This window comes from Cavia porcellus, unplaced genomic scaffold, assembly GCF_034190915.1.
Source record: "Cavia porcellus strain 051 isolate PalLab524CR breed Dunkin Hartley unplaced genomic scaffold, mCavPor4.1 scaffold_20, whole genome shotgun sequence".
Classification (NCBI taxonomy): domain Eukaryota; kingdom Metazoa; phylum Chordata; class Mammalia; order Rodentia; family Caviidae; genus Cavia; species Cavia porcellus.
In genome coordinates, this window is record NW_026947503.1 from 33,492,836 (window position 1) to 33,520,056 (window position 27,221).

At 40.5% G+C, this 27,221-nt stretch overlaps 1 protein-coding gene across 2 annotated transcripts in view; it reads left to right on the forward strand.

Moving 5' to 3' along the window:
* Myo5b (myosin VB) overlaps positions 1-27,221 on the forward strand; it is a 359,763-nt gene that overhangs the window by 228,659 nt on the left and 103,883 nt on the right. For both annotated transcript variants that reach the window (XM_063231700.1, XM_063231701.1), the window contains exons 11-14: positions 1,140-1,221; positions 1,738-1,878; positions 8,887-9,009; positions 9,732-9,815. In XM_063231700.1, coding sequence (XP_063087770.1) covers positions 1,140-1,221; positions 1,738-1,878; positions 8,887-9,009; positions 9,732-9,815 — 430 coding nt within the window. The remainder of the gene's footprint in view (positions 1-1,139; positions 1,222-1,737; positions 1,879-8,886; positions 9,010-9,731; positions 9,816-27,221) is intronic.

The window sequence follows — 27,221 nt, forward strand, 5'->3', positions numbered from 1 at the left end:
CAAATATTTTAAAAAGTTAATGTGCACTATTCACGAGAGCTTTAATACATTAGTATTCCCAGTGTGGGAAGGATAGATTAACCTGAATGGATCAGAAGAGAAATTTTTAGAGTAATGAAAATATTTTGCACTTGCAACATGTTCTTTTTCTGCAACTGTATCTCTATATGTCTCCTACTTTGTATAATATGGTCAAAAATGCATTGAAATATACTAAAATTAGTGCCTCTTGCCCTATGTAAACTCCAAAGATGATTAAAACATTGTTGTCCCTGTGTTAGGAGAAGGAAGCTCTTTCATACAGTGGGCAGTAAGGGTGAGGAATTGACATAACTTAGTTCCATCTTTCTGGAAGTTAATTTGCTTCTATCTTTTAAGAAGCAGTACTCTTTGAATGTGGTAATTCTCCTAAGATAACATCCTTAGGAAAGAATCATGAATTTGGAGATATACCATATATGCTATTGTCAGTTTTTATTTTCCTGTTAACACTAGGAAAACAAAGTGTCCTTGGATAAAGGATAAAGGATTCATTATATTATGATCAATTTGTATGGGACCAGTGCCAGGATATGAGATCCCTTCGTGTGAATCCAGGACAGCTGAACTTAGCACCCCTTTACCTGGTACCTCTGCACATCCCAAGTTTCTGACCACAGCCCTGATCTGTATTTTGGTTGACCAGACAGACATTAATATGTAAATGTCTTTGAAAAAATAGTGCAGGCAGTTGTTTATAATGGAAAGTTAACTGGGAAAAAGAGCTACAATTGTACAGATAAATGTAATTTTTTTCAAAATTTTAAAATCTCCTGGAGAAGTTTACTGAGATGTAATTGGTGGTTGGCATGAGAGAACCATGACTGACCTTCTCTCCTGTCCCTAAATTTTCCCACTTGTAGTTCTTTTTCTTTTGTGAAAATAGCTGTTTTTTATTTTGCTAATCTATTGAAGGTCTGCAGTGTGGCCTGAAACAGTGGTCCCTGCGTGCAGCAGTGGAGCAGAGGAATTCAGTGCTTGTGTTACAGGCAGAGCTGGGCTGGAGTAGAGGGTGAGGGTGGCTTTGTGAAAGTCATAGTGATTCCTTCCGTAAAAGGAGGGCTCTCTTGCTTTTGTCTTTACTTCTTTCTGTTTTGCAGGTTTGAGACCTTTGAGGTAAACAGCTTCGAGCAGTTTTGTATCAACTTTGCTAATGAAAAGCTCCAGCAGCAGTTCAACCTGGTAAGTCTGGTGTACCAAAAACCTCACGTTCTTCCTGGAGTTGGTCCCCGCTGTCGCCACCTCCCTTCCACCTGAGGTCAGTGAGCTGCAGCTTTGCTCTACCCTATCTTAGGTTTCCTTATGGTGCCACTAGCTTTCAGAACTGGCTCTTCCCTGCCAGCGAGGTCATATGACTCCAGTAGCTGTGCTGAGAAGGGAAATAATCCCCTGGCTTTGATTTCCAACTCATCTGAGTCTGGGCTTTCAAGGTTTTTAAGCAATGGCAGACCAAGTACAGAGCTTTGTGATTGGTTGGGCAATAGCAACACAAAATTACTAAAATACTCAAATAGAGGTTTGCATAGGAATGGAGAAATCACTCACCAAGCTCTTCTGTTTTGCTGTCATGACTATACTTTCCAAACCTTTTCTAATAGCTACTTATCATCCTTCAGGTCCCAGAACACAATTCAGTGGAAATGGAAGTCAAAGTATGTCTGCATTTCACTTGCCTTGACCTTTTACTTCTTTTCCTAGCATGTGTTCAAACTAGAGCAAGAAGAATACATGAAGGAGCAGATCCCTTGGACCTTGATTGATTTCTATGATAACCAACCCTGTATTGATCTCATAGAAGCTAAACTGGGTATCCTGGATCTGTTGGATGAAGAATGTAAGGTAAAACTGGTGATACTTTCATCAAATTGATTCAGTTTTAAGTTTGAGTTTTGGGACAGTGGGCAGCTATGTGATGTGAAGGAACTGTGAACTCTCAAAGCTGGGATCTGATCTATGATCAAATGGCATTGGCGTTCTGGAAAAAGCTTTGTTATTCATTCTGCATGCATTGACTGTGATGGGCAAGTGTTATCCTGGTCAATATATGCCTCTCTTGGCATATAATAATAGGCAGCAGCTGTTAGGGATTGGCATGACATGGCAGCATAGATTTGGTGCCTCAGATGTCCTAGGTGCGAAGGGGACTCAGCATCTAGACAAGTCTCTCCAATGAAGACTCAAAGCCCAGGATCATCTTTGCAGTGTGAAATGGTTTGTGAGTGACAGTGTTGTGCGGCATGGTAACAGGTGAGAGTCACAGATTTCTATCTTTCTGGCTTTAATGGACTTTACCCAGCATGACAAGAAGAATACCTGACAGGCTTAGAAGTGTAGGGTGAGAGGAACTGGATTTTATCAGTTGCTTAACTTTGGCTTCTGGCTTCCTGTCGTATGGATTGATGGCAGCTGGCTTTGATCATCACAGTCTCTCCCAATTTGTTGGTTGATTGATAAGAGGGGTAGACAGTTCATTCCTCCAGTGATAGAAACTCATAAAAATGTCTAGGAGACATGGATTTTGGTATTGAAAGGGATGAACTCCATTGCTTTAACCTTTTCTCCTATATTGTGCCCCTAAAGGAAGGCATGTGGCACAGTGGTTAGGGAGGAGAGGAGAAAGAGTTTTCCTTGAAGAAGGTTTCTCTTTTTTTCCTCGACTTTGAAATGAAAAGGAAGAATTAATTAAGCAATAGGCAACAAAGTAAAAATATACCGAATCCTATACCTGGCACATTTTTACCTCCTAACATATTTCAGTATCTTTTTAGAGACAGGAGCTTTATCTTCAAAGTCAGTATCCAAGCAGAAATAATTTCAGTGCATTAGGTGTTTGTCATGTCATGTATTTGCTTTGCCTCTGCTTTGTCAGGTGTTTGTCTCTGAGGTTGGAGTCAAAGTAAAATGACTGTTCCTGGATTAAGTGGCACTAGCTAAACTGCTGACATCACAACAGAAGCCCTCCTTTCTCTCCCTTGGTATTGACTCCTTAATTTCCTTGTCCACAGCCAGCGTCCTAGCCCAGCCTGGAGCATACCCTGTCAGTCTCTTGAGATTTCCTGTCGGTCTGGCTCCTCCAGCTCTACATCTCCCACCAGGTCCTCTAGGGGGCTGGGCCAGTCTAGCTTACCAGCCCTTGCTCAAAGTGAACTCTGGATTTTCACACCTCTCCTTGCTTGGTGAGGATCATGCACAACTCTGAGACTGTAGGGCATAGGTTGTCTGTTCTGCATAGATTCCATGATGGAAAATTAACCATAAACCAGGACCCCCAGGGAACATGGTCTCTGCTTTCCTATTTACTCACAACCCAAATATCCCAGTGCTTCAGGAAGACCAGCTCTGTGGCCAGCATCTGCCTAGTGGATTTGCAACGATTTACCTCCCCTTGGCAAAAAAAGTAGGGCTGCTGGTGGATTTGTTTTGCTTTGTCTTGGTGGAGCTGAGAGGCGCCACCACCCAAGGGACCATCTCGCAAGAATGTCAAAGCACAGCAATGGGAACACTGATCCCAGTGCACACAGAGCAGTTAGATGGGCCTTAGCCCCAAGGGAAGCCCTGGGGCAGGTGGTTTCCAGGAATGGTGTGAACACACAGAAGGTAGCAGTTGTAGACAAAACAAGCCAGGTTCAGACAGGAAGGCCCACAAAACAAGCCACGCTCAGCAGTTATGAAAGTGACCTCCCCAAAGCATTAGAATTTCCACCCTGACATAATCCCAGTCCAAAAGAATCCCAAGACTGTCTTCTCTTTATTCTGAGCACACACCATGTACAACATCAATGTGGACATCTATTTTAGTTATAACAAGCTACAGAAACATAAAACTGAGTATCTAATTCCTGCCACTACAATCCGTCAAATGCCAAAACCATGTTATGCACATACTAGGTGTTTCATCTTGAGGGAACATCCTCAGAGAGGAAAAATTAACCTCTCCCTCCTAGCTTTCAAGGGAGGAAAGGCAAGTTTATATTTTGACCAGTGAACAGAGATGAGGCCTGGAGATACCAGGTTCCACAGAGGCTGGGAGGGGCACGGACTGCAGAGTGACTTAAAGGGGTACCAGCTCAAAATGACACTGAGCTACCTGCAGCCACTGTGATTCCTCTTCCCTGAGCTCCTTGGTTTCATCCAAAGTCCAGACTTCCTGCTCTTGGGGCTATTGGGTGCTGGGAATGTCAAGATGCCAGGTAATGTTGTGAATGTGGCACATTTAAACAAACCAGTGGCCAAGACCATAAGTGTGGCTTGTGAGGAGAGATGAATGCTACATTAAGGAGTTAGACAAAAGCCCACAGTGTGGAAACTTTTTGTACCCGGACTTCATTGTTCTGAGTGGTCAAAGTGATTGAGTGTAATTTGCAGCATCTAGCAGGACAGTTTTAAATCAATCGATGTCATTAAACTTATCAAAAGTCATCCAACTGATCCCTCTAAAGGGGTGCATTTTACTGTAGGAAAATTACACTGTTATAGTCTGACTCTAAAAAATGTAGGGATCAGGCCCTTCTGGAAGCACCCACAGCCCTGGGCCTGAAGAGTTTGAAGAATTCCTGCATTATCTTGCAGCTGGGCAACACAGAGTCCCTCAGGATGAAGCCTTTTGAACTGTGAGAGCTGCCTCGGACACATCCCTTTCCTCTTGTCTCTCAGATCCCCTGTGGGATGAGAAAGAATAATAAGGTCTCACTGTGAGGAACTGAATTCTGTGACCCCCCCCCCCATGATGGGGCACAAACCCAGGAGAGGCTTGGACTGGTGTTAAGCAACCAGTGTAAAACTTGCTTCCCAGAGACATGCTGCAGAAAGCAGGGCGGTGAGCTGGGGTTTCAGTTGGAAACGTGGACACGCTTGGCTGCAGTCTGAAAGGCAGCACAGGGAGGGGTTCTCCCCAGGGCCTGTGCTAGGTCTCAGAACTGCAGGGAAGGTACGGGGACCACAGCAGCAGATTGCTCAAGTTCCTTTTTGGTGGAAAAACTCTAGCATTTACAGTCACACCCAGAGCAAAGCCACAAACTACACAGTGCTTTGGCTATCCTGGGAGGTAGGAAAAAGGTGTTTGTAGAAAATTTCAACTTTCAGGCTCCTCTTTCCTAAACTCTCCAGTCTACGATGTGCTCTGAGGCTGCTGAGAGCTGGCGGGGGAGATGAACACGACAGTCCTCGCCCTCCATTAAGCCATAGTCACTGTCATGCCTCATCCTGTCATCCAGTGTCTCATGCATCAATCCCCTCCCTGTTCGGAGAACAAGTTAGTCCAGGTTTATAGAATATGAGGCATTATTGTATACCTCCTGGGTGTATGTGTACATTTAGCAGAAATCTGGAAATGATGGCTTGATCCGTGAAAGCAATCATAGTGAGTAAAAATACAGATTACTGCCACAGTCCAGAGAGACAGTGATGGAGCTCCTCAAAGACAGGCTTGCTGCAGCAGCAGGCTGTGCCTTGTGTGGATTGTTTTGTTTCACGGAATCCAGCTGAAGGGCTGAGCAGTTAGACATTCCTAATCCTTGCTGTGGCTTCTCAATGCCTTCAGGCTGAAGACTGTGAAGCCATTGCTCTGCTTTCTTGTCAGTTGGGGCCATCCTGCTCCCCAGAGAGTTTACTCTTTTTAGATCAAGGGTTGTGGTATCTTCAGTGACCCTGGACGGGGTCACTGAAGCTGATTGGAGAGAGTCTGGAGTGAGCAGGCAGAGGCAGACTGGACTTTCAGGAGCTCAGCAATGGGAGAGGCCATCTTGAATCTGTTGGAGTGAGCAATCTCAAGGGAGTGGTCAGATCATAGGTGGAATTTCAGTAATTAGAGCTGAAGCCATAGAGATACCAAGTCTGACTTTCTTCCTGGAAGCTTGGCTGTGAGAGGCGGGAGGCAGGGCTGGGTGGATGGGATGCTAGCTTGGAGGGCAGCACTTCCCCCCAAGGGAAGTGAGGGACAGTGGCTGTGGATGCAGCTACTCTAGGCTAGGCGATACAGCAGGAGTTTGAGATTTCATGCTTGAAAGCCTCCATTTTCCCATGGAGGAGGAAGCAGTCTGTGCCACGCAGAGGCAGGTCAGAAGCTTTTGGAGGCTGGAGGAAGGTAGGAGCTGCCCTGTGAATGGGAGAGCGAATCACTGAGAGTATAATTTTACAGATGGAGGAGTCTTTGAGGTTAACTCCAGATCTGCAGAAGTGTGAAACTTGGCCCTATTTTTTGGCAAAGACACTTGTTACATGGTGTTAGATCAGCAAGGAAAAGAAAAATGGTGAAGGAAAACTGAGTTGCTCTGTGAGTTCCTCCATCCTGAGGGAAAGGAAGAAGTCTGCTCAGAACTGTCAGGAGTTGGTCTTCTGCTGAGCATGCAGAGAAGGGGAGTGGGAAGGGGAAAGATTAAAGACCGACCCAAAGCAGTATTGGGTGCTGCTGGGTGCAGAGGAAGTAGCTGCCTCCTCCCTGGAGAGCTATTCAGGTTGCATAGTACTGGGCCCAGTGGAACTTCACTTCTGCAAGGAGACAACAGAGAATACACCTCAGAGACTGAGGTCAGAGGTGTTTTGGTGCAGTGGTGATACGAGGCTGGCAGAGGTAGGCATAAGGGAGCCACAGACATGGGGCAGAACTAGACAGTGTCTGCAGAGGCAGTCACTGGTGCAGTGGTACACGAGGACCAGGACACCAAAGAAAGATGAATAACTAGCTGGGAAGTCCTTAGCAGCCATCTCCTGTCTGGAGCTTTGTTGGGGGCAGGCTTTGTCCCCAGGGGACATCCCAGACTAATGATTGCAGCTTCTGTGATAGAATAATTTCTGCTCAAGGTCCCAAGGTTTGTATAGTAACAAAAAATACATGCCCTAGGTCCACTGTGATTTCCAGCTGTGTGATCTTAGGCAAGTTATTTAACCTCTCTCTCCATTTCCTTTTCTCTATGTATAAACATACTACCTAGCTCATAGGGTGACACAGGATTAAATAAGTTGGTACATCTAAAACATGTAGAAAACTGCAGACAAACATAAAGCGCTGTGTGCATTTGGTGTTAGGATTATCTGAGAATCTTAATTGAAATAAATTCCCCCTGGCCCCTATTTATAGTTGGAGGTGGGATGGGAAGTAAGAAGAGAGATTGTTAAGAATGTATTCTGCCTGACCTTGACCGTTGGTCTCATCTGCTAATTCATGCCAGTCTGAATTTCTCCATCCATGAGGTCTTCTCTTGGAAATCCACTCTTCCCTTCAACATGATTTTGTTACCAGCAGATTTATTTACTGAGGTGAACTTTCTCATGGTTCTGCTGCCCCAGTTGGGCCAGCCCTTCAGGTTCTGTCTTGCTCCTGCCCTCAGCCTAATTGGTCCTGACAGCCCTACCAGGGTGACCCCTCCTTTCTCCACACCTGGTGGTTCTAAATACAGAGTGCTTGTATACAAATATAAAACAGCGTATTTATAGAAAATGCTGAATTAAATATATTTTTGTCTGCCCAGTGCAATTAATAGCCTTCCTCAAGAAAACATTTTCTTTCCTTGAATTTCTTACACATTGAGCTGTGGGTATTCAATACTAGTTGTGTATTCAATACAATACACATTTAGTGTTAGGAAAAATCTGTTTGCTTACAAAGGATTTAAGAAGTTTGTTCTCGAGTATGTAAGCACTTTCTTTATGACACAAATTTTATCCATTTACTAAGCAAAACCCTTTTTAAATGGCTAGGGTCACCTTCATCCTTGCTTGATCCAGACGCACAGTCTAAATTAATGATGGGTTAGTTAATTAGTGACTCATAACTGGGGACTGGACCTATTCCGGTAAGTGGGTGTCAAGGATGATACAAGAGGGAGCACCTTCCACTGGACAAGTTGCTGTCATCCTTGACACTTTGAACTGTGATTACCATGACTTTGTTGTTTTCAATGGAGCAAGGTGCTTGTTTACTTTCAAGGACATCCATAGAGACACTGAAAGGGGTGCTTCTAGAAATTCTTAATGGAGTGAAATCTCTAGGTCTGAATTTATATTTGGGGGGAAGACAGAGATACTGGTCCCAGGCAGACCAACCACTAGGTACTTGGGACCCAATGTGTGACTAGGTCCACGAGGGACAAGAAATAAAGCAGTAACATATATAGTCAGTCCTTGAACTCAACAGACCTATATTGTATAGTAAAAATATACTAGTGGTGGTGGTGGTGATGGTGGTAGTGGTAGAGGATGTGGTGGGTGTATAAAAATTCAATTGTAAGGAATTTCAGAAGAGGGAGACTCAAGGTCAAGAGTGGTCAGAAACTACCTCACAAGAAAAGATAATAGGGGTTGGGGAGTTAGCTCAGCAGCATAAGCACCTGCCTGGCAAGCATGAGGTCATGAGTTCAATCCTTGGCACCAAAGCAAAAAAAAAAAGATAATAGAGCTGAGCCTGGTTAGTGGTATGGATGAGCCAGGGGAAGAGGTGGGTTTTGTGCAGCAGGTTCCACTGGAGCAAGCAGGGTGGGAGCACATGCTGTGCTTGGGAGGCACAAGTGTATTCATGCTGCTGTAGGGAAGAAGCGTCCTCAGATGGCTCCATGGGTGTAACTGATCCTGTGGCCTTGGCTTCTCCACTCATCCTCGCTGTACTTCCTGCTTCTGCCAGCCAGCATATCCTTGGAGATTCAGCACAGTTCTGTGGGTGGCAGTCCGCACATGTGGGTCAGTGGCCTGCTGTGCGTGACCTTGAACATCATGATTGAGTCAGCCTTTCTGCGGTCTAGTGAAGGTCCTGATTTGAGGTGATTCTACCTTACAGAGCCAATGTACCCCTCCGCTGTGACACTTTGGTTCGTTTTTCTCTTCACAAAGCACTCTGTGTATTTTGTGGTTTTGCAGGTCCCCAAAGGAACTGACCAGAACTGGGTTCAGAAGCTATATGACCGGCACTCAAGCAGCCAGCACTTCCAGAAACCCCGCATGTCCAGCACGTCCTTCATTGTGGTCCACTTTGCAGATAAGGTGGCTGTCCTCTTGGCTGCCCTTGCCCTGCCTTTGCCCTGCCTTAAGGAGACTCAGACTTCTTGGCTAAGAGGGAGCTATCCCTTACTATTCCCTAAGGGACTTCTCTCCCAGTTTGGGGTGTAGTAACAGAACTTTTCTAAATGGATTTCTTTTTAGTTCTCAGACTGTGATGAACATGTAAATTAACTAGGGATCTATTAAAATGGATGATGTGACCAAATGGGTCCTGGGGTATGACTGAGAAATTCATCCATTGAGTCCTAATGAAGCCTTGTATTTTGAGAACTCCCTTGAAAGATAGTATTTTCTTTTACAAAGTGAATACTCAGTTCTCCCTGTCAGTCTCCTAATGGCTTATTGAATTTGCATTTTAAATGAGGACATCTGTGCATTTCCATCTACTCACAGCTCCATTTAGAAAATTCCACATGGATGAGTCATAACTACAGTGGTACCTTGGTTTATGAACTTAATTTGTTTTAAAATATGGGGGAAGGTGACTGTGTTTGTGTAGGCAAGATCTTGGGCATGGTTGTCACCTGATGTCAAAATTTGTGAACAAAAGCAAAATTTTGCTACACACATTTGCAAACCAAATTGTTTGCAAACAGAGGCCTTCGTGAACTAAGTTATGATCGTATTCAAGAACTCAGACTGCTGGAGATCCTGGTTAGGCTGAAGCACTAAGATTGTTTCTCCTTTCATTACTGTGGCCACAGGTGGAGTACCTTTCAGATGGTTTTCTTGAAAAAAACAGAGACACAGTGCATGAAGAGCAGATCAACATCCTGAAGGCCAGCAAGGTAAAGAGCATCAGGAATGGGGGGTGGAACAGGGTGTCCACCCAGAGCGGGGCTGAGGCCGGTGTCAGCCTCACTGCAGCCTATAGGAGTGAAGACATAAGGAAGGCAGAGATGGAGGGCTTCACTGGTTATTCCAGTCTGAATGCATTTCAGGATAGCCTGAAGAGAGCAAGAGGGAGGTAGGGAGAGAGCACTGGGAAAGATGCCTGCTGCTGGAAGGACACAGGACAGGGGTGGGAGATGACAATCAGGAGGGGGACAGTGGTGAGTGTGACTGTGAAAATGTTGCTCGTACATGTTAAAGTTAGCTGTCTGCCATCTCCTTCCTTCATATCCTGGTATTCATGCCTTTAGTTTCTGTTAGGAGTCAGTCTGCAGAACCTCTATAACCAAGATCTACTGGAATTGAAAGTGAGAGTTAAAGGACACCTAAATCTGTCCATTAAGTCCACTTGTAGCTATTTCCCTCATGAGCATAACAAAAAGAGTATATGCTATGTCCATCATTCTACAGGGGTAGGAAATAAGGTATCCATTCCTACATATAATTGTTACAGCCCCTGCTTATGACCCACCTATTCTCATTTGAGGGTGAATAAAGCAGCCTACCTTGCACTATAGTTGTTACATTCTTGTGGACTAAGAAATATGTCCACTGGTATCTCAGAGAAGAAACATGAAGACAGCTATGGAGCCCTGCATACCAGCATTCCATGCCATGCAGATGCTGCTGCCAGCTTTAGCCCTTCAGAGAGAGCCCAGGAAAGAAGTTGACAGGGTTTTGGAAGCTTTCTTCTCATACCATATGATACTGCAAGGGCTTGATAGCACTGTCAAAATGACAGATGAATTTCTGTTTGTGATAATCTTTGGATGAATGCAACAGGGAAAGATGATAGAATGGACCCAACGACCTAAAACCAGGCAAACCTTGTTACGTCATGTGGCCCTGGAGCCTGAGGATTTAGGGAGGATTTAAGTGGGCAGCAGCATGCAGATTGTCCAGGGCAGACTCCTCTACCTTGTTCCCTCTGAATATCTGGAACATCAGCAAACAAGTCACTGGGACAGCTGGCTGTGGGTGATGGTGGCTCCATCTGTCTGCTGTGGCAAATTTTGGAGTTCAGCACAAGATTAACCTATCAGCTCCCCGAGTTTCCAAATCTCTGGTCCATGATAATCATATAAGGGTTTTACCTTTTTCCTCAAGAGTGGTGGTGATGGGGAGGGAACAAGAGGAACCTCAGAACACAGGGAAAGAAGAGAATTGGACAGAGTGAGCACCAGAGCACTGTCCTCATCCTGGGTGTCCTGGAATGCTGTGAAGCCAGTGACCTCCTTTATGTCTGTTGGTGGTCCCAGGCCTAGGAGCCCCTGTTATTTGGGTATCAGTCTCTTCTTTCAAGGCGAAGCATAAGAGAGTTCTCATTAGATACAGTGTTGGTTCTGCCACTGTTGATTGTTTCAGCTTGAGTGACTCTCCAGGGATGCTAGAACCTAAAAAGGAACATTGCCAATAAACTCTCTGAAAGATCATCTTTTGTTAGTAGCTAAACTTGTTTTCCCCCTTATTTTTTTATTTAGAGAAAAAAAGGAAAACAGAAAAAAGGGTAGAAATAATTCAGAATTTCAAAAAAAAACAATAAGAAATCACTAGTTGATAAATTACATGTTATCTTAGAAGTAGTTGCTCAAGTCACAACATAGAAGCATAAAAAATGGACAATGACAGTACAAACCTGTTTGATAGATAACCAAAGTACTAAGTTTTTGTTAATTTATCTTGCACACTTAAACATACATACAATTATATCCTTTAGAACACTTTCTTTCCCCTTTCGTTATTACAATATCTATTATACACTTTGGATCTTATTACTCTTTCAGTTTTTTATTATTTTTTATACTAGAGAGACTATGATTTTTACAAATGTGAGTGATTTATTTCACTTATGAGGATAGTCTCAAGTTGCTTCCGTTTACCTATAAAAGCCTTAAGGTCATTCTTTGTTATAGCCAAGTAATATTCCATTGTATGAAAATACCACATCTTTTTCATCCATTCTGCAATTGATGGGCATCTGGGTTATTTCCAAGATTTAGCTATTACAAATTGTGCTGCTATAAATAGGGGTGTACATATATTGCTGTGACATGACCTTTCAATTTTTCTGGGAAAATACCCAGGAGAGGAATAGCTGGATTGAATGGAACTTCCAATCCTAGTTTTTTAAGGAATCTCCGTACCTATTCAATATAGTTCTGGAAATAATAGCCAGAGCAATCAAACAAGAGAGAGAAATAAAAGGAATAAAGATAGGAAAGGAAGAGGTTAAATTATCACTATTTTCAGATGACATGACACTCTACATAGAAGACCCCAAAAACTCCATTAAAAGACTACTAGAGTTAATAATTTCAGCAGTGTACCGGATACAAAATCAACACTCAAAAATCAATATTCCTGCACAAAAGCAAAAAACTCACTGAGAGAAATTGTGGAAATATTGCCTTTCAAATAGCATCTAAAAAAATGAAATACTTAGGAATCAACCTAACCAACAATGTAGAAGACCTATATGATGAAAATTATACTACTCTAAAAAAGGAAATTGAAGAGGATGTCAGAAAATGGAAAAATATCCCTTGCTCTTGGTTAGGAAGAACAAATACTGTGAAAATGGCCATATTCCCAAAACTGTTACACAGATTTAATGCAATTCCAATCAAACTATTATTAACAAACCTTACAGATGTAGAGAAAACACTCCTAAAATTCATTTGGAAACAGAAGAAACCTAGAATAGCAAAGACAATCCTGGGCAACAAAGGCAAAGCAGGAAGCATCTCAATTCCTGACTTGAAATTATACTACAAAGCTACAGTGATAAAATCAGCATGCTACTAGCAAATAGACCCGAGGATCAATGGAACAGACTAAAAGATGCAACACAACTACCAAGCCACATTATATTTGATAAAGGGGCTAAGCATGTTCACTGGAAAAAGATAGCCTCTTTAATAAATAGTGTTGGAAAAATTGGCTCTCCACATGCTGAAGAATGAAACTAGACCCATGCATTTCACCATGTACTAAATGAAAGTCAAAATGGATCAGAGATCCAAATGTTAAAACAAGAACACTAAATCTACTAGAAGACAAGGTAGATAGAAATCTTGGAGACACAGGGGTAGGCAAAGAATTCATGAACAAAATGCAAATTACACAGGAAGTACTTTGAAGAATCAACAACTGGGATCTCATCTTATTAAAAAGTTTTTTCACTTCAAAAGAAATTACCCACAAAGTGAAAAGAAAACCCACAGAATGGGAAAGAATTGTAGCCAGCAGTTCCTCAGACAAAAGACTCATATCCAGAGCATACAAAGAACTGAAAAATATCAAGCCTCCCCAATTCAAAGACCCTCTCCAAAAATGGACATCTGAGATGCACACACATTTCTCAGATGAAGATACACTAATGACAAATACATAAAATGTTCACAACATCACTGGTCATTCAAGAAACGCAAATTAAAACACATTGAGATTTCATCTCCGGAAAGAATGGCTGCCATCAAGAAACTGACCGATAACAAATGCTGGTGAGGCTGTGGGGGGAAAGGAACACTTCTCCACTGTTGGTGGAGTGTAAACTGGTGCAGCCACTCTAGAAATCATTTTTATTTAAAAACTTTACTAAGTATTTGTTGGGACACAGTACAATGATAATCAATGCATATATTTAACCTTATGGATCTTTCTATACTAAAAGGGTATACAGTTATTACATATATACAAAATGCAGAAAGATATGTGTTTTCATGAAGTACTATGGAGTTCATGGGAAAAGTGATAAGGGAAAGGATGAGATATGTTGGCAGACCCCCGAGTCTACACTCAGGTTCAGTAGTTTGCTAGGAAAACTCAGTATGTGTACTCAAGGGTATGTCATTTACTGCAGCAAATGGATATAGAATAAAAGTCAGGGATAGGTGCATGGAGCATATCTGGAGGAATCTAGGCACAAGCTTCCAAGTTTCTTCTCCCAGTGGATTCATACAAAATATGCTGAATTCCCCCAAAGAAACAAGTATAAAGATTCTTGTAAAATGTCTAGCTGGGAATACTGTCTAAGCCTGAGTGTCCAGGGCTTTTATTCAGGATCAGTTATATAGGAACCCCCTGCCTCAAATGAACCAAAACTTCAGATACCCAGGAGGAAGCAGCTATTCAGCATTAGCCATGCTGTTGCACAGTCATTTTGGGCATAGTAAGTTAAATTTACCAGAGAATGCTGAAAACCCTCCTGAAATCAAAGTTTCCAGACATCAGGGGGTTGACCTTGTGAGGAGGTCTTTGTAAGGATAGCAGTCTCTTTTTGTACAAGGATATCATTTTAGATTGGGGATACTGGGTTTTTAATGGAAATGAAATGTGGAGTCATAAAAATTCAAATAGTGCAAAAATATATAAAAGCAGTCTCTTCTATTCCTTGACCTATCTTCTGATGAATTTCTATTTTGCTTATACAAGCAGGTGAGTACATCTTTTTAAGATTAAACAATCACAGCATACATACTTAGTCCTCTATAATTTTTCAGTAACTCTTGTATCCTCGCCATCTTTCCACATGAATACACATTTATTTTTTCTATTTTAAACAACTTCCGGCAGTTTGCTATTTCAAATAAAGTGGCAGTGAATGCCCTCCATGTGTGTCTTTGCTTGCTTGTACAGTTGTCTGTTGGGTAAAACTTTAGAAGTGAAATTGATGATTCCCAGGGCATATGTATTTAAACCTGTAGATGTTGCTAAATTGGAGAACAACTAGGTCTGTGATGTACTCCTGAAAGGTAACATACTCCCTTCTTATTTCCAACCACAGCTCTAGCTTTCCTCTTACCAGCTAATATTTCTGAAGAACCAGTGACCTTACTGCCACCCTGCTCCCCATCCCCAGCTCCCTGAGATGTGGTGGTGGTGAACAGCTGTGTTTAGATAGCCAGGCAGGGATCTGGAATAAAGTCCCTCACATGAAGAGGCCAGGAGCTGTCTACCCTGAGCCTTGCAATGCAGTTCAGACTTCCTCCAAGGCAGAAGGCAACAATTGACACTGGACACCATCAATTTATAGAGACATGTGCACAGGTGCAATTACAAACTGCAGAGACACTCCTAAGTGTGCTTTCAGTCTTGGGGCAGTCAGCCGTGTCTAGCAGCCTCTGTCACGTCAGCATTTTTCAGTTCACTGAACCTCTATCATTTCCTTTAATGAGCTCACATTGGCTTGAACCTCTGGTGGCACATGCATGACTGTTCCATTGGGCAGCTTGTACCATGGGTGGTACAAATGGATCCAATCACTTTTATTGGTGTTTTTTTTTTTTACTAATAAAAAGCCATCCAATAGGATAGTGATGTACATACCACCAGTGAATCAAGCTGCCTGGCAGCAAGTCATACTAATTTCATCCCATTCATGAATGTGTTTGATTTAGCGTTCACAGCAGTTCTCTGAAGCTTATGTTACTAGTTCCATGTTAAAGGTTGAAAAACAAAGACGACAATGATACAAGGCCCTATGTCATTAATTAAATATGTAATACCCATTTTTTATTGGTTTTCCCTTCTCTGAGCACAGCTAACTCACAAACTTTTGGTTAAATATACTATTTTATTTTTATGGGAGGCTATCACCTTCTTTCCTTTGTGTGGCATCCCTGATAAATTAGCAACTTGACATGACAATTAAGCAGTGAGATAGAAGACTCCCACCTGCCTGCCAGCCACAGGGATGTTTGAGACACTCTCAGCTAGAGCAGTGAGATAAACTTGTGTTAATGACAATGTAATTATTAAAGTCAGTTCCACTGCCTAACAGCTTATAATGTAGCTAATTGCTTTCACAGCTATCACAATTATAAATAGAGACTTAAGAAAATGCTTCTTTAAAACATGTCTTGAAGCTATTAACAGATTCATTTTAAATACTGAAGAATGGTGGTTTTTCCCTCCTCACTTTTGTTTATTGTAAAAAGTATATTTTATTAAGTCAGTGAGAGACCTCAAAAGGAAAATATTTTTTCTCTCAAGATGTTCTGTTCCCACACTGTCCTGTGTCCTGTGTCCTATGTCCTCCAATGTGTATCGGCTGGAAAGACAAGCAGTGGGTAGGGTGTGCATGCCAGGCAGCGAGGGTCATTGTAGGCCGTGTCCTTCAGGAGAAGTTCCAAAAGCATCTCCATTCCATGCCAGCAGGAAGACTCAAGGCCACAATGGCTCACAGACAGTCTTGGGTTAAAGCTACCTGAGCTGAGCCATGACAGTTCCTGTGGTCCAGTAGTCACAGTGGAGGAGCTCAGCCAAGGTCCCAGTGCTCTCTCCCCAATTTTTTTCCCTTTGTATGCTTCAGCTGTCAAGGAGTCATGGTCCATTGCTTTCCACAGTCTCTTGTTCCTTAAAGAATACGCACGTATCATTTGATCAAATGTTTGCTTTTTGCCTAAAAAAAAAGGTTTTTAAGTTAAAAACTTTAGCAACATTATTAGTCAACATACTATAAAATGCTTATTCTTAAATGTACTTGGAGTGCCGCTTGTTACTGGTGTTTGTGCTGATAGTTGAAATGCAACTACTGGTGCTCAGAATAGCAGGTCTCTATGTAAAAAAAAAAAAAAAGTCCAGCTGACATATTAGCTAGCACCATCCCTTTTCCAGTGCAGGAATGTGCATGTTTGTCATCTTCCAGAGAGTGAGGTGCAGTGTTTCCCTACAGTGCACTGAAAACTGACTTAAATAAAAACTTCTTATCTAGATAGACATTGGAGATTTTTCTCCCCAATAGTAGCATTAACCATGTTAAAAAAAAAAAGCCTGGTTAAATGTATTTTGATTATGTTTACAGCCATAGTTAAGTTATAATAATGGATATTAATTATACAAAGTAAAGAGTTTTCTCTGGGATGTTGCCATATGTGCATACGTTGTACTTTAGTCTTGTTCGCTTTCTTCCCTACCCCAGTTTCCTTTATCTAACAGTCCCTCTTCTATTTTCAGTTCTTTTTAAAGAAAATGTGATATGTGTGTCTGGCTTATTTTGCTTAGCATGATGTCCTCTAGTTGATCCATTTTCCTGCGGATGATATAATTTAATTCTTCTTTATGGCCAAGTAACACACTATTGTGTGTATAGTACACCGTATTACTCTAGCCAGCTAAGTTAGGTAGAAATATTATAGGCAGTCACACTGCGCTGGTCCCTCAAGGGAGTCAGATGGAATACATTATAGCCATGGCTGGAGGGGCATCTGTTGGAGGCCAGGCCTCCAGATAAAGACAGAATGACCAAGATAAGCAATGTACTGTAACTGGTACCACCTGGTCCGATGAAGTCTAGACGTCAGACACCCAGGTGTGCGACGAGGCCCTCGGAATCTCTTCCAAAAAAGGTCCTTGTTCTTTCTCCACGTACACTCTTACTTGCTTCCCCATTGGATCAACAGTAGAGTTTTTCCCACATTGTATCTATCCCACCTCATGATTTTGTACCTAACTTGTGATTTTGCTGTATAAAACTTCCTCTCAGGAGTGGGCTCATTGGCAACCCATTTTCCAGGTTCCCTCCTGTCTCTTTTAACAGCTGTCTCTCCCTCAGTAACATTTCCTACTATTAATTCCACTGTTTCTCAGAATTCATTGTTTGATTTTTGGGGAACACTAACTTGCCATATCTGCTATCTAGCGGATTGGGAGTTTTAGTAGTTCCCTTATATCGTTTGGAGGCCCTATATCAATATTTTCTTTAATCATCTATCATTGAGCAATTAGACTGATTCCATTTCTTGGCTATTATGAATAACATCACATGGGTATATAGGTGTAGTGAGTTTTTTGCTTTTTTTTTTTTTTAATATAGGGTCTCATGTAGTTCAGGCTGGCTTTAAACTCACCATGTACCCTAGACTGATCTAAAACTCACAGCAATCCTCCTGTCTCAGCATCCTGAGTGCTGGGATTATAGATGTGTGCCACCATACCCCGCTGCAGGTGCAATTTTTTAAGATAAAAGTCTAAGCAAAGGATCTACATCAGACTGTTCTATTTTGTCTTCTTTTAGTTTCACAAGTTTGTTGTAAAAAAAAAATCTCTTTTGTATTCTTATAAGTACAAATGAATAGGTGTGATTTCCAAGGTAACAGCCGTGATTGATATTTCCTTAAACTGTCAAATGGTCTTTAGAAGGTGTTTTCATACTTCTCTTAATCCCTTTTCAAATAGATTTGACTCAGGTTTTTAAAATCTATATATAAACTTCAATATCAGGCAATACCAAAGCCAGTACCTATGGACACATTTCAAATAAGTGACAAACACAGTTAAGGAAATGCTTGGTTTGTCTGAATATGTTATTGTAACTGTTTTTGAATTAGAAGCAAGTGGTTTTTAGAAAGTCCTATGTGAACACCATTTCCCAGGCCTGACAATGATGTAAAAGAGTTCATTCCTGGTCAGAAACCTTATAAACAAGCTTCTCAGTAGCTCTAGAAGCATAACCAGAGCTAGTAGGTTGAAGGAAAAACTTTCTCCTCGTCATCTGTGTGAGAGTTTTTGTATGAATCTTGTCAAGTACCTACTTTTCACTGTAATTTGGAGTTTGCTTATAGTTGGGATGCACTTGGGTCCTTCTGTGTCCCAGCCTCAGGTAAATGGGTAGGCAGTGGCAGTCATTGATAGTTTTTGCCAGGTCTTTTGCTGTTGCCTGTAGCACAAGATTTCACAGAATACCTTGATTTTTCAGTCTTGTGGTTATCTTAAAATTGGTCCCTGACTCTATAAAAGCAAATACTAAATTGAATATAAAGCATATTCCTGTTTTTGAGAGTTAATATTTCTAAGAATTCATCTTACCTCTTCCAAATCGCATTGTAATAGCAGATATCCATAATTAAAACAGTTTTTAAAACAAAATGCAAATTCTCCAGACTACACCTTGGTCGTGTTTCTACCCAAAGTATAGCACAGTACCAACTTAGGTGAGAATCTTCCTTGAACTGTTTTCCATTTCTGTTCTTAAGTTACAAATCCCTTCAGATGTTAATGACATCAACTGTATAAATTACTCTCCAAGCTATATCATTATGAAGGCTGATAATTTCTACTTGTGCCATAAACATCTTGGAAATTCATTTCAAAAAGTGTAGGGATTAAAATGATTTAATCAGCTGGAATTGTGCTTTAGTATGAGAGACTGAGTCAGAAGGCTATCTTTAGCCTCTGAGGCTTGCATCATTTCCCTGTGGAGCATTCTCAGTACGTATGCCCTTTCTTTCATATGCTTAGGTGCCCTGTTACCATTCTTCAGAGGCTGCTGGGCTGGTTGTCTTCTCTTCATCTCCAGGCCCTTTTGTCCCTACTGCCCCCATATTCTAGTTTACACATACTATGGTGGCTTTCTGACAAATACTGTTGACCAATGAGTTTAAACAAGGGGCTACAGGGCCCCACCAGTGCCCCCAAAGACCCAGGAGCCTATAGTAGGTCACTCAGGTCCTGGCCAAGCCCCGCCCAGCAACCCAAGTGGCAGGAAAAAATCGCCTATACTGAGTGGCTCAGGCCAAAGACCTGCACAATGAATTCCACCTAGCCATACGAGCTCAGCACCTCACTTGGAATCTGGTAGGGTCCCACTCAGTGCCCCCAAACATCCAGGAAACTGCAGTGGGTCACTTGGGTCCTGGCTGGGCCCCTCCCAGTGACCTTCAGTGGAAGGGGAACCTCCTGCAAAGGGTGGCATGAGCCAAAGGCCTTCACAGTGCTCTCCATCTAACCATGCAAACTTGGCATCTCACTTGGATTCTGGTATGCCCCACCCAAACAGTTGGGGAGCTTTGGTGCATTGTGTGGCATCAGGCCTGCACAGAGTACTCCAGGTAGCTTTCCAGCCTTGATACACCACTAAGAAGCTGGTAGAGTCCTGTACACCAATCTCATGCAGCCAGGAAGCTTCAGAGTGCAACGTGGGGTGTGCTGAAGGCCCTCCCAGTGTACACCTTCCATTTGAGGAGCCTTTGAGTGCCACTGGGGACCTGATAAGGCCTGCCTAAAGACCCCCACTCAACTGGGAAAACACCCTGAAATGAGGATAGATAATCTCAACCCAAGAAACAGCTGTGACCTTGCCTTCAGCTTCCCCAAGGGAATACAGGAAAATGACAAAGTGAAATTTAAAAAATGCAATCTCAAACCTCCAGCCCATCCCAATCAAGCCTAGGAGACATGGACAAAGAAGAAAGTATAAGCTATATACCTAAAACTTCTGAAATGACAGCAACTAAAGTAAAGAACTCCATGAAGCTGTAAAAGAACTCAGATCAGAAATAATCTCCAACATGAAATAAGAAATGATAAACATAACAAAAGAAATACTGAACACATCTAAAGAACACGTAGTTTCAAAAAAATGAGAAGCACTGCAAAAAGATGGAAGCCTTGAATGAACAATATAAGAAACAAGGCATGAAACAGATTCAAGGAGATATCCAGGAAGTCAAAAATTCCATTGAAAGTTGGCAAAGCTGCCTCAATGAAAGTGAAGATAGATTTTTAGACCTGGAAGACAAGATTGCAGCTAGTGAACAGGAAAGGAAAGCTCTTTTTAAAATAACAAGGAATCAGAAAGTAACAATTCAACAGTTGCAAGATGATGCAAAATAAAACAGTATAAGATTGATAGGTGTAACAAGTAACAACACAAATGATACAAAACTATTTACAGAATAGCCAGAAATTTCCCAAACATAGGAATGGAAACTGAGATACAGGTAAGTGAAGCATATAGAACCCCAAAAAACCAATAACCAAATTAAATCTACACCCAGACATATGATAATTAAAATCCCAGAAATTCAACACAACATTAAATTAAAAGCTGTTAGAGAAAAGAGACAGATCACCTGTAAAGGAAAACCTCTCAGAATCATAGCAGACTTCTCAACACAAACAATGAGGTCAAGGAGAGCATGGAGTGAAGTATTTTAAATCCTAAAGGAAAATGACTTCTAACCCAGACTGAGGTACCCTGCAAAACTGTCCTTCCAAACTGATGGAGAAGTAAGATACTTCCATGACAAAGAACAACTAAAATTCATGACCACCAAACCAACCCTACAGAGAATACTGAAAGATATTCTAGATAGAAATAAAAATAACTATGACTCCAACAATACCAAAAGAAAAAAAAAACACTAAGCAAGTCAAACAATGAAAGGGAAATGTTAAAGAACCAACAACAGAAAGACAACAAAAATAAACCAATATATAGCAATTATAACCATTAATATAATATAAATGGCCTCCACTCATCATTAAAAGAAACAGATTGACAGAATGAATCAAAAAACAACATCCAACCATATGCTGTATGCAAGAAACCCATCTGACCTAAAAGGAAATATATAGACTGAAAGTCAAAGGATAAAAAATAATATTGCAAGCAACAGGAACCAAAAAAAAAAAAAAAAAGCAGGAGTAGCTATTCTGTTTGCAGACAATGTGAACTTCAAGAATGATCAGAAGAGATAAAGAAGGTTACTACATACTGGTTAGGAAAAGCTTCTAGAGGAAGAGGTAATGATATTAAATATATATGCACTAAATATGGGAGCACCCAGCTATGTAAAACATATATTAATAGAAATACATCAAATAATCAAAAACACAATTATAATGAGAGACCTTAACACCCCATTGACACAAAGAGACAGATCAACTAGACAGAAAATCAGCAAATAACAGAACTGAATCAAATATGGGAACAAGTGGACTTACTAGATGTGTGCAGAGTGTTCCAACATAATCAGAATATACATTCTTATCAGCTTCACATGGGACAGTCTCAAAAAAATAGACCATATTCTAGCCCACAGAACATGCTTAAGTAAATGCAGAAGAATTGAAATTATCCTATGCATATTATCAGATCATAGTGCCATGAAACTAGAAATTAATGACAAAAGAATTTGCAAAAACCCCACAAACACATGAAAAAAATATACTCCTTAACAAGCAGTAGGTCACAGAAGAAATTAATATCTACAAGTAAATGAAAATACAAATATGACCTACATACAAATATGACCAGAAGGTAGGGGATGCAATGAAAGCAGTCCTCAGAGGAAACTCATTGCGGTAAATTCCCACATCAGGAAAACAGAATGAACCCAAATAAACAACCTGATGCTACGCCTCAAACATCTAGAAAAAGAAAAGTCAAGCCCAAAGCCAAAAGAAGGGAGAAGATTATAAAGATCAGAGCAGAAATTAATGCAATAGAGACTAAGAAAACCGTACAAAGAATTAACAAATCAAAGAGTTCATTCTTTGAAATAATAAATGAAATTGATAAGCCCCTAGCCAATCTTATTTTAAAAAGGAAAGAAAAAATTCAAATTCAAGCAATAAGGAAAGAAAAGGATGAAATCACTACAGACCCTGTGGAAATACCGATCATCAATAACTACTTTGAAAACCTTTATCTCTTAGGTTTGATAACAGAGAAGAAATCGATAGACTCCTAAAACATATGAATTACCAAAGCTGGATCAAGAAGATGTAAAACTGCTGAATAACCCAATTTCAATTAATGAAATTGAAAATGTAATTAAAACCTTACCGTCATAGAAAAGCCCAGGTCTTGATGGATTCACTGCTGAATTCTACAAGAAACTCAAGAGAACTTAATGCCGACACTCCTCAGACTCTTCAATGAAATTGAAAGGGAAGCAATTCTCCCTAACTCATTCCAGGAAGCAAGTATTACTCTAGTACCAAAACCAGAGAAAGATCCAACCAATAAAGAGAACTACAGGCCTCCCTAATGAATATAGATGCAAAAATTATCAATAAAATACTGGCAAACAGAATGCAGTAAGTCATCAAGAAGATTATACAACATGACCAAGTGGGATTCATCCCAGGAATTCTGGGATGGTTCAACATATGTAAGTCAATAAATATAATCCACCATATCAATAGAGTCAAAGACAAGAGTCACGTGATCATTTCAACAGATGCAGAACAATCTTTTATGAAGTCCAACATTTCATTAATAAGAACCCTACAGAAAATCAGAATATATGTTCTTTACCTCAATCTGATAAATAGCCATCTATGACAAACCAACAGCCAGCATCATATTAAACTGTCAAAAACTGAAAGCTTTCACTCTAAAATCAGGAACAAAATAAGGATGTCCATTATCACCACTCCTATTCAATATAGTGCTGGAAATATTAGCCAGAACAACTAGAAAAGAGAGAGAAATAAAAGGAATAAGCATAGGAAAGGAAGAAGTTAAAATATTATTTGCAGATGATACGATACTCTACATAGAAGACTCTCAAAATTCCATTGAAAGACTCCTAGATGTGATAACCAACTTCAGTAATATAGCAGAATACTCAGTCAATACTCAGAAATCAATAGCATTCCTATCTATAAACAACAAACCCACTGAGAGACATAAGAGAGGCCACACCCTTTACACTAGCATCCAAAACAATTAAATACTTAGAAATCAATCTAACGAAGTAAAAAAAAAAATCTACTCAGTAAATTTGCAATGCTCTGAAAAAAGAAATTGAGAATCTCAGAAAATGGAAAGACATTCCTTGCTTATAGATAGGAAGAACAAACACTAAAAAATGGCCATTCTCCCAAAATTGTTATACATATTTAATGCAATTCCAATCAAAACACCACTAGCATACCTCGCAGATCCAGACAAATCACTCCTAAAATTCATCTGGAACCAGAAGAGACCTAGAATAGCAAAGGCAGTTCTCAGTAACAAAGGCAAGGCAGGAGGCATCACAATCCCTGACTTCTGTGATAAAATCAGCATAGTACTGGAATAAAAACAGACCTGAAGATCAGTGGAATAAATTAGAATATACAACCAGAAGTACAAACACTCTCAGCCACCTTATCTTTGAGAAGGGGAGAACACGTTCATTGGAAGAAAAATAGACTCTTTAATCAGTGGTACTGGAATACTGGCTTCCCATAGGTTAAAAACTAAAACTAGACCCATGCCTATCACCATGTATTAAAGTCAAAATGGATCAAAGATATAAATATTAAAAACATAAACACTAAATCTGCTGGAAGACAAAGTAGAAATCTTGAAGAGATAGAGGTAGGCAGAGAATTCATGAACAAAAATCAAACTGCATGGGAAATACTTCCCAGAATCAACAACTGGGATCTCATCTTAATAAAAAGTTTTTGCATGTCAAAAGAAATCCCCAATAGGGTGAAAAGAAAACCCACAAATTTGGAAAAAATCTTAGTCAAGTGTCCCTCAGACAAAGGACTTCTATCTAGAACATATAAAGAATTAAAAAATCAAGCCCCTAAAATTCAAAGACCCAATCCAAAAATGAGCATCAGAGAAGAATACACACTGCTCAGCTGAAAAAATACAAAGGGAAAATAAATACATGAAAAAATGTTCATCATCATTACTCCTTAGAGAAATGCAAATTAAAACCACACTGAGATTCCATCTCCCTCCAGAAAGAATGGCCAGGATAAAAAAACCCAACAACAACAAATATTGGAGAGGCTGTGGGGGAAAAGGAACTCCTCTGCACTGTTGGTGGTAGTGTAGACATGTGCAACTGCTGTGGAAATCAGTGTGGAGATTCTTCAAAAAGCTGGGATTGCAAGTCCCATTTGACCCAGCTATTCCACTTCTGGCATATTCCCAAAAGAATTGAAAACATCATACCACAGTGGTATATGCGCACCCAAGTTTATAGCAGCACAATTTGTAATAGCCAAATCTTGGAAGCAACCCAAATGCCCATCAGCTGAGGAATGGATAAAAATGAAGTGGTATTTTTATGCAATGGAGTACTACTCAGCTTTAAAGAAGGATCACACTGAGGCTTTTATAGTTAAATGGATACAACTTGAGAGCACACTTATAAATGAAATAAACTCACATGTGTAAGTACCATATTGTCTCCCTAGTGTAAGAAACTCAAAGAATAAATAAAATATGAAATCTTCAATAAATACTGAGAAAGGGTGAGAAACTGCTCAAAGGGAAATATAACTCAGGGAAAGGAAAAAAGGAAAGGAAAAGAAAAAAGATAAAATTTGTATATGTACACTTAAGATAGCTAAGATGATTGTATTACTAATTCTATTAGTTCTTGGAATAAAACAGCTAAAAGTCATAGGATTGGATCAATTTTGTATGTTTATATCTGGTAATCTGAGTAACTCTTTTGAAGATAACTATGCAAAATAACCACTTTAGTTATGTTCTACCACCTTGTTTTAAAAGCCTATATTGTCAGTGTTTTGGGCTCTTTGTTATTGTTAATTGTCTTTTTTGTTTCTTGTTTTTCTAGTAGTTTGTTTTGTTTTTATCTCTAATACAGAAAGGATGTATGTACATGTAGAGGTTTATACATGCCTAGAACTTCTCCTAAAGAGTTTACGAAAATTGGTTTTATTACATGTAATGGTATCAACAGCTACTTAGAAGAAAATGAGACATTTATGGTAGCCAGTGCTGATTTCCTGTCACCTTGTTTTGAAGTCCAATAATGCTTTTATTCTTTGTTTTGATTGATTTTATTCTGTTTTCTGTTATTCAATTATTCTGTTTTCTGTTATTTCAATGTGTGTGAAAGTATAGTTAGCTATTTTGAAGAGAACAAGAGACATTGTGGTAACCATTGTTGATGTTCCTATTCTCTGGTTTTGAAAACCTGTAATGATTTCATTCTTTTGTTTTTATTAGTTTCATACTATTTTTTGTTTGACTTCATTTGTGTGAAGATATGGACAACCATTTCAAAGAAAATGAGACAACACGGTAGCCAATGTTGATTTCCTGATGTCCTGTTTTGAAATCTTGTGTTGCTTGCATTGTTTTGTTTTGATCTGCTTTGTTTTGCATTTTGTTGTTTTATTCTCTTTTTAAAAATATAAGGAGCAAATGGATAAAGTTTGCATTCAAAGAAAACTGGCTAATGATAGGATATTCCTGGATGTGAAGGTATAACTAGTGGTCCAGGAGAGAACTCTGGTGATCCTGAACCAGGGCTGCAGCATTCCTGATTTGTGCAGAAAGGATTGTAGATACTTTAGACAGAATGTGGTACTTGATTGAAATGGAAGGTAGGTGAATGCAAGATCTCTAATTCTAGAAGGCAATATATAAGAGCAATTTTTCATCATGTCACATCTGGCATTGCCAGAGGAATATCCCCAAGGAGAAAGGTGTTGAAAAGATAGCTGGAAATACAATCACAGTGTTGGAAAAAGAGAAAGGCAGGATTGAGAGGGATGAAGGAAGCCCCAGTGATCTGCCCAGGGAATGAGTACTGGAGCAAAATAAGCAGATCTTGCAAACAGTAGTGCAGAGGAGGGGAAAGCAGGAAGATGGACCAGTAAAAGGTGCTGGGGGAGAACAGGAAGACAGGAACTGAAGGAGATAGAGCCACCACAGTTGAAGAAAGAGTGGGTTGCGTTGGAAGTCTTGGAAGAAGTCAGCTAAAATGATTGATAGCATTTCTAGCCACTGGACTTTGCAAGGAGCCTCCTCAAATGGTCCCTTAGGATCAATTTCAGCAGTGTGGAGAGGAGGCCTGAGAGCTTCCAGTGAGGTAGGACTGAGGTGGGTCAACAAAGAATTGCATTGTCTTTGGCTACCTTGTTAGGCAGCCAACAGTGCCTTGAGAAGAGAAGCAACTGAGCATGGGAACAGTTGAGGCAGGAAAGGACGCTGAACTCCACTGCACAGCTCTATATTTAGAGGGAGAAACATTGGGATAGAAAACTCAAAGTGCAAGAAAATCTAGGAGTCTAGGTAAGGAATGATTTGGAGGAAGCAGCCAGTTCAGTTTCCTTATTTTTATATATAAACAAAGTAGAATCAAGAATAGTGAGAAAAATTTCCAGCAATCACAAAGCTAATTACATTGTACAATCTCTGTAAGGTTCAGATCTCCTGAGCCTAGTCCTAGCGCCTCCTACCATATTACTTCTGAGATATCTACTAAGTTACAGGCTCGCCTCTCTCTCTGTCTCTGTGTGTCTGTCTCTCTCTCTCTGTCTCTGTCTCTGTCTCTCTGTCTCTCTCTCTCTCTCTCTCTGCCATTTTTACAGGGAATTGTATGCAGTAGGGTTTTCAGTTTCTTGACTATGCTGAAACCAATGATCTTTCCCAAATGATTGTTGGTCATTGCCATTCTCAGTGGTATTTTGTTGCTTGGGTTCTGGAGCCATCTTGTCTGGGTTTAAACCCTGGTTTTGCCCTTTATTGGTGCCAAGTTTCAGTAAGTTGAGATACAGTGGTATTATTCCACATGATTATTGGAAAGTTT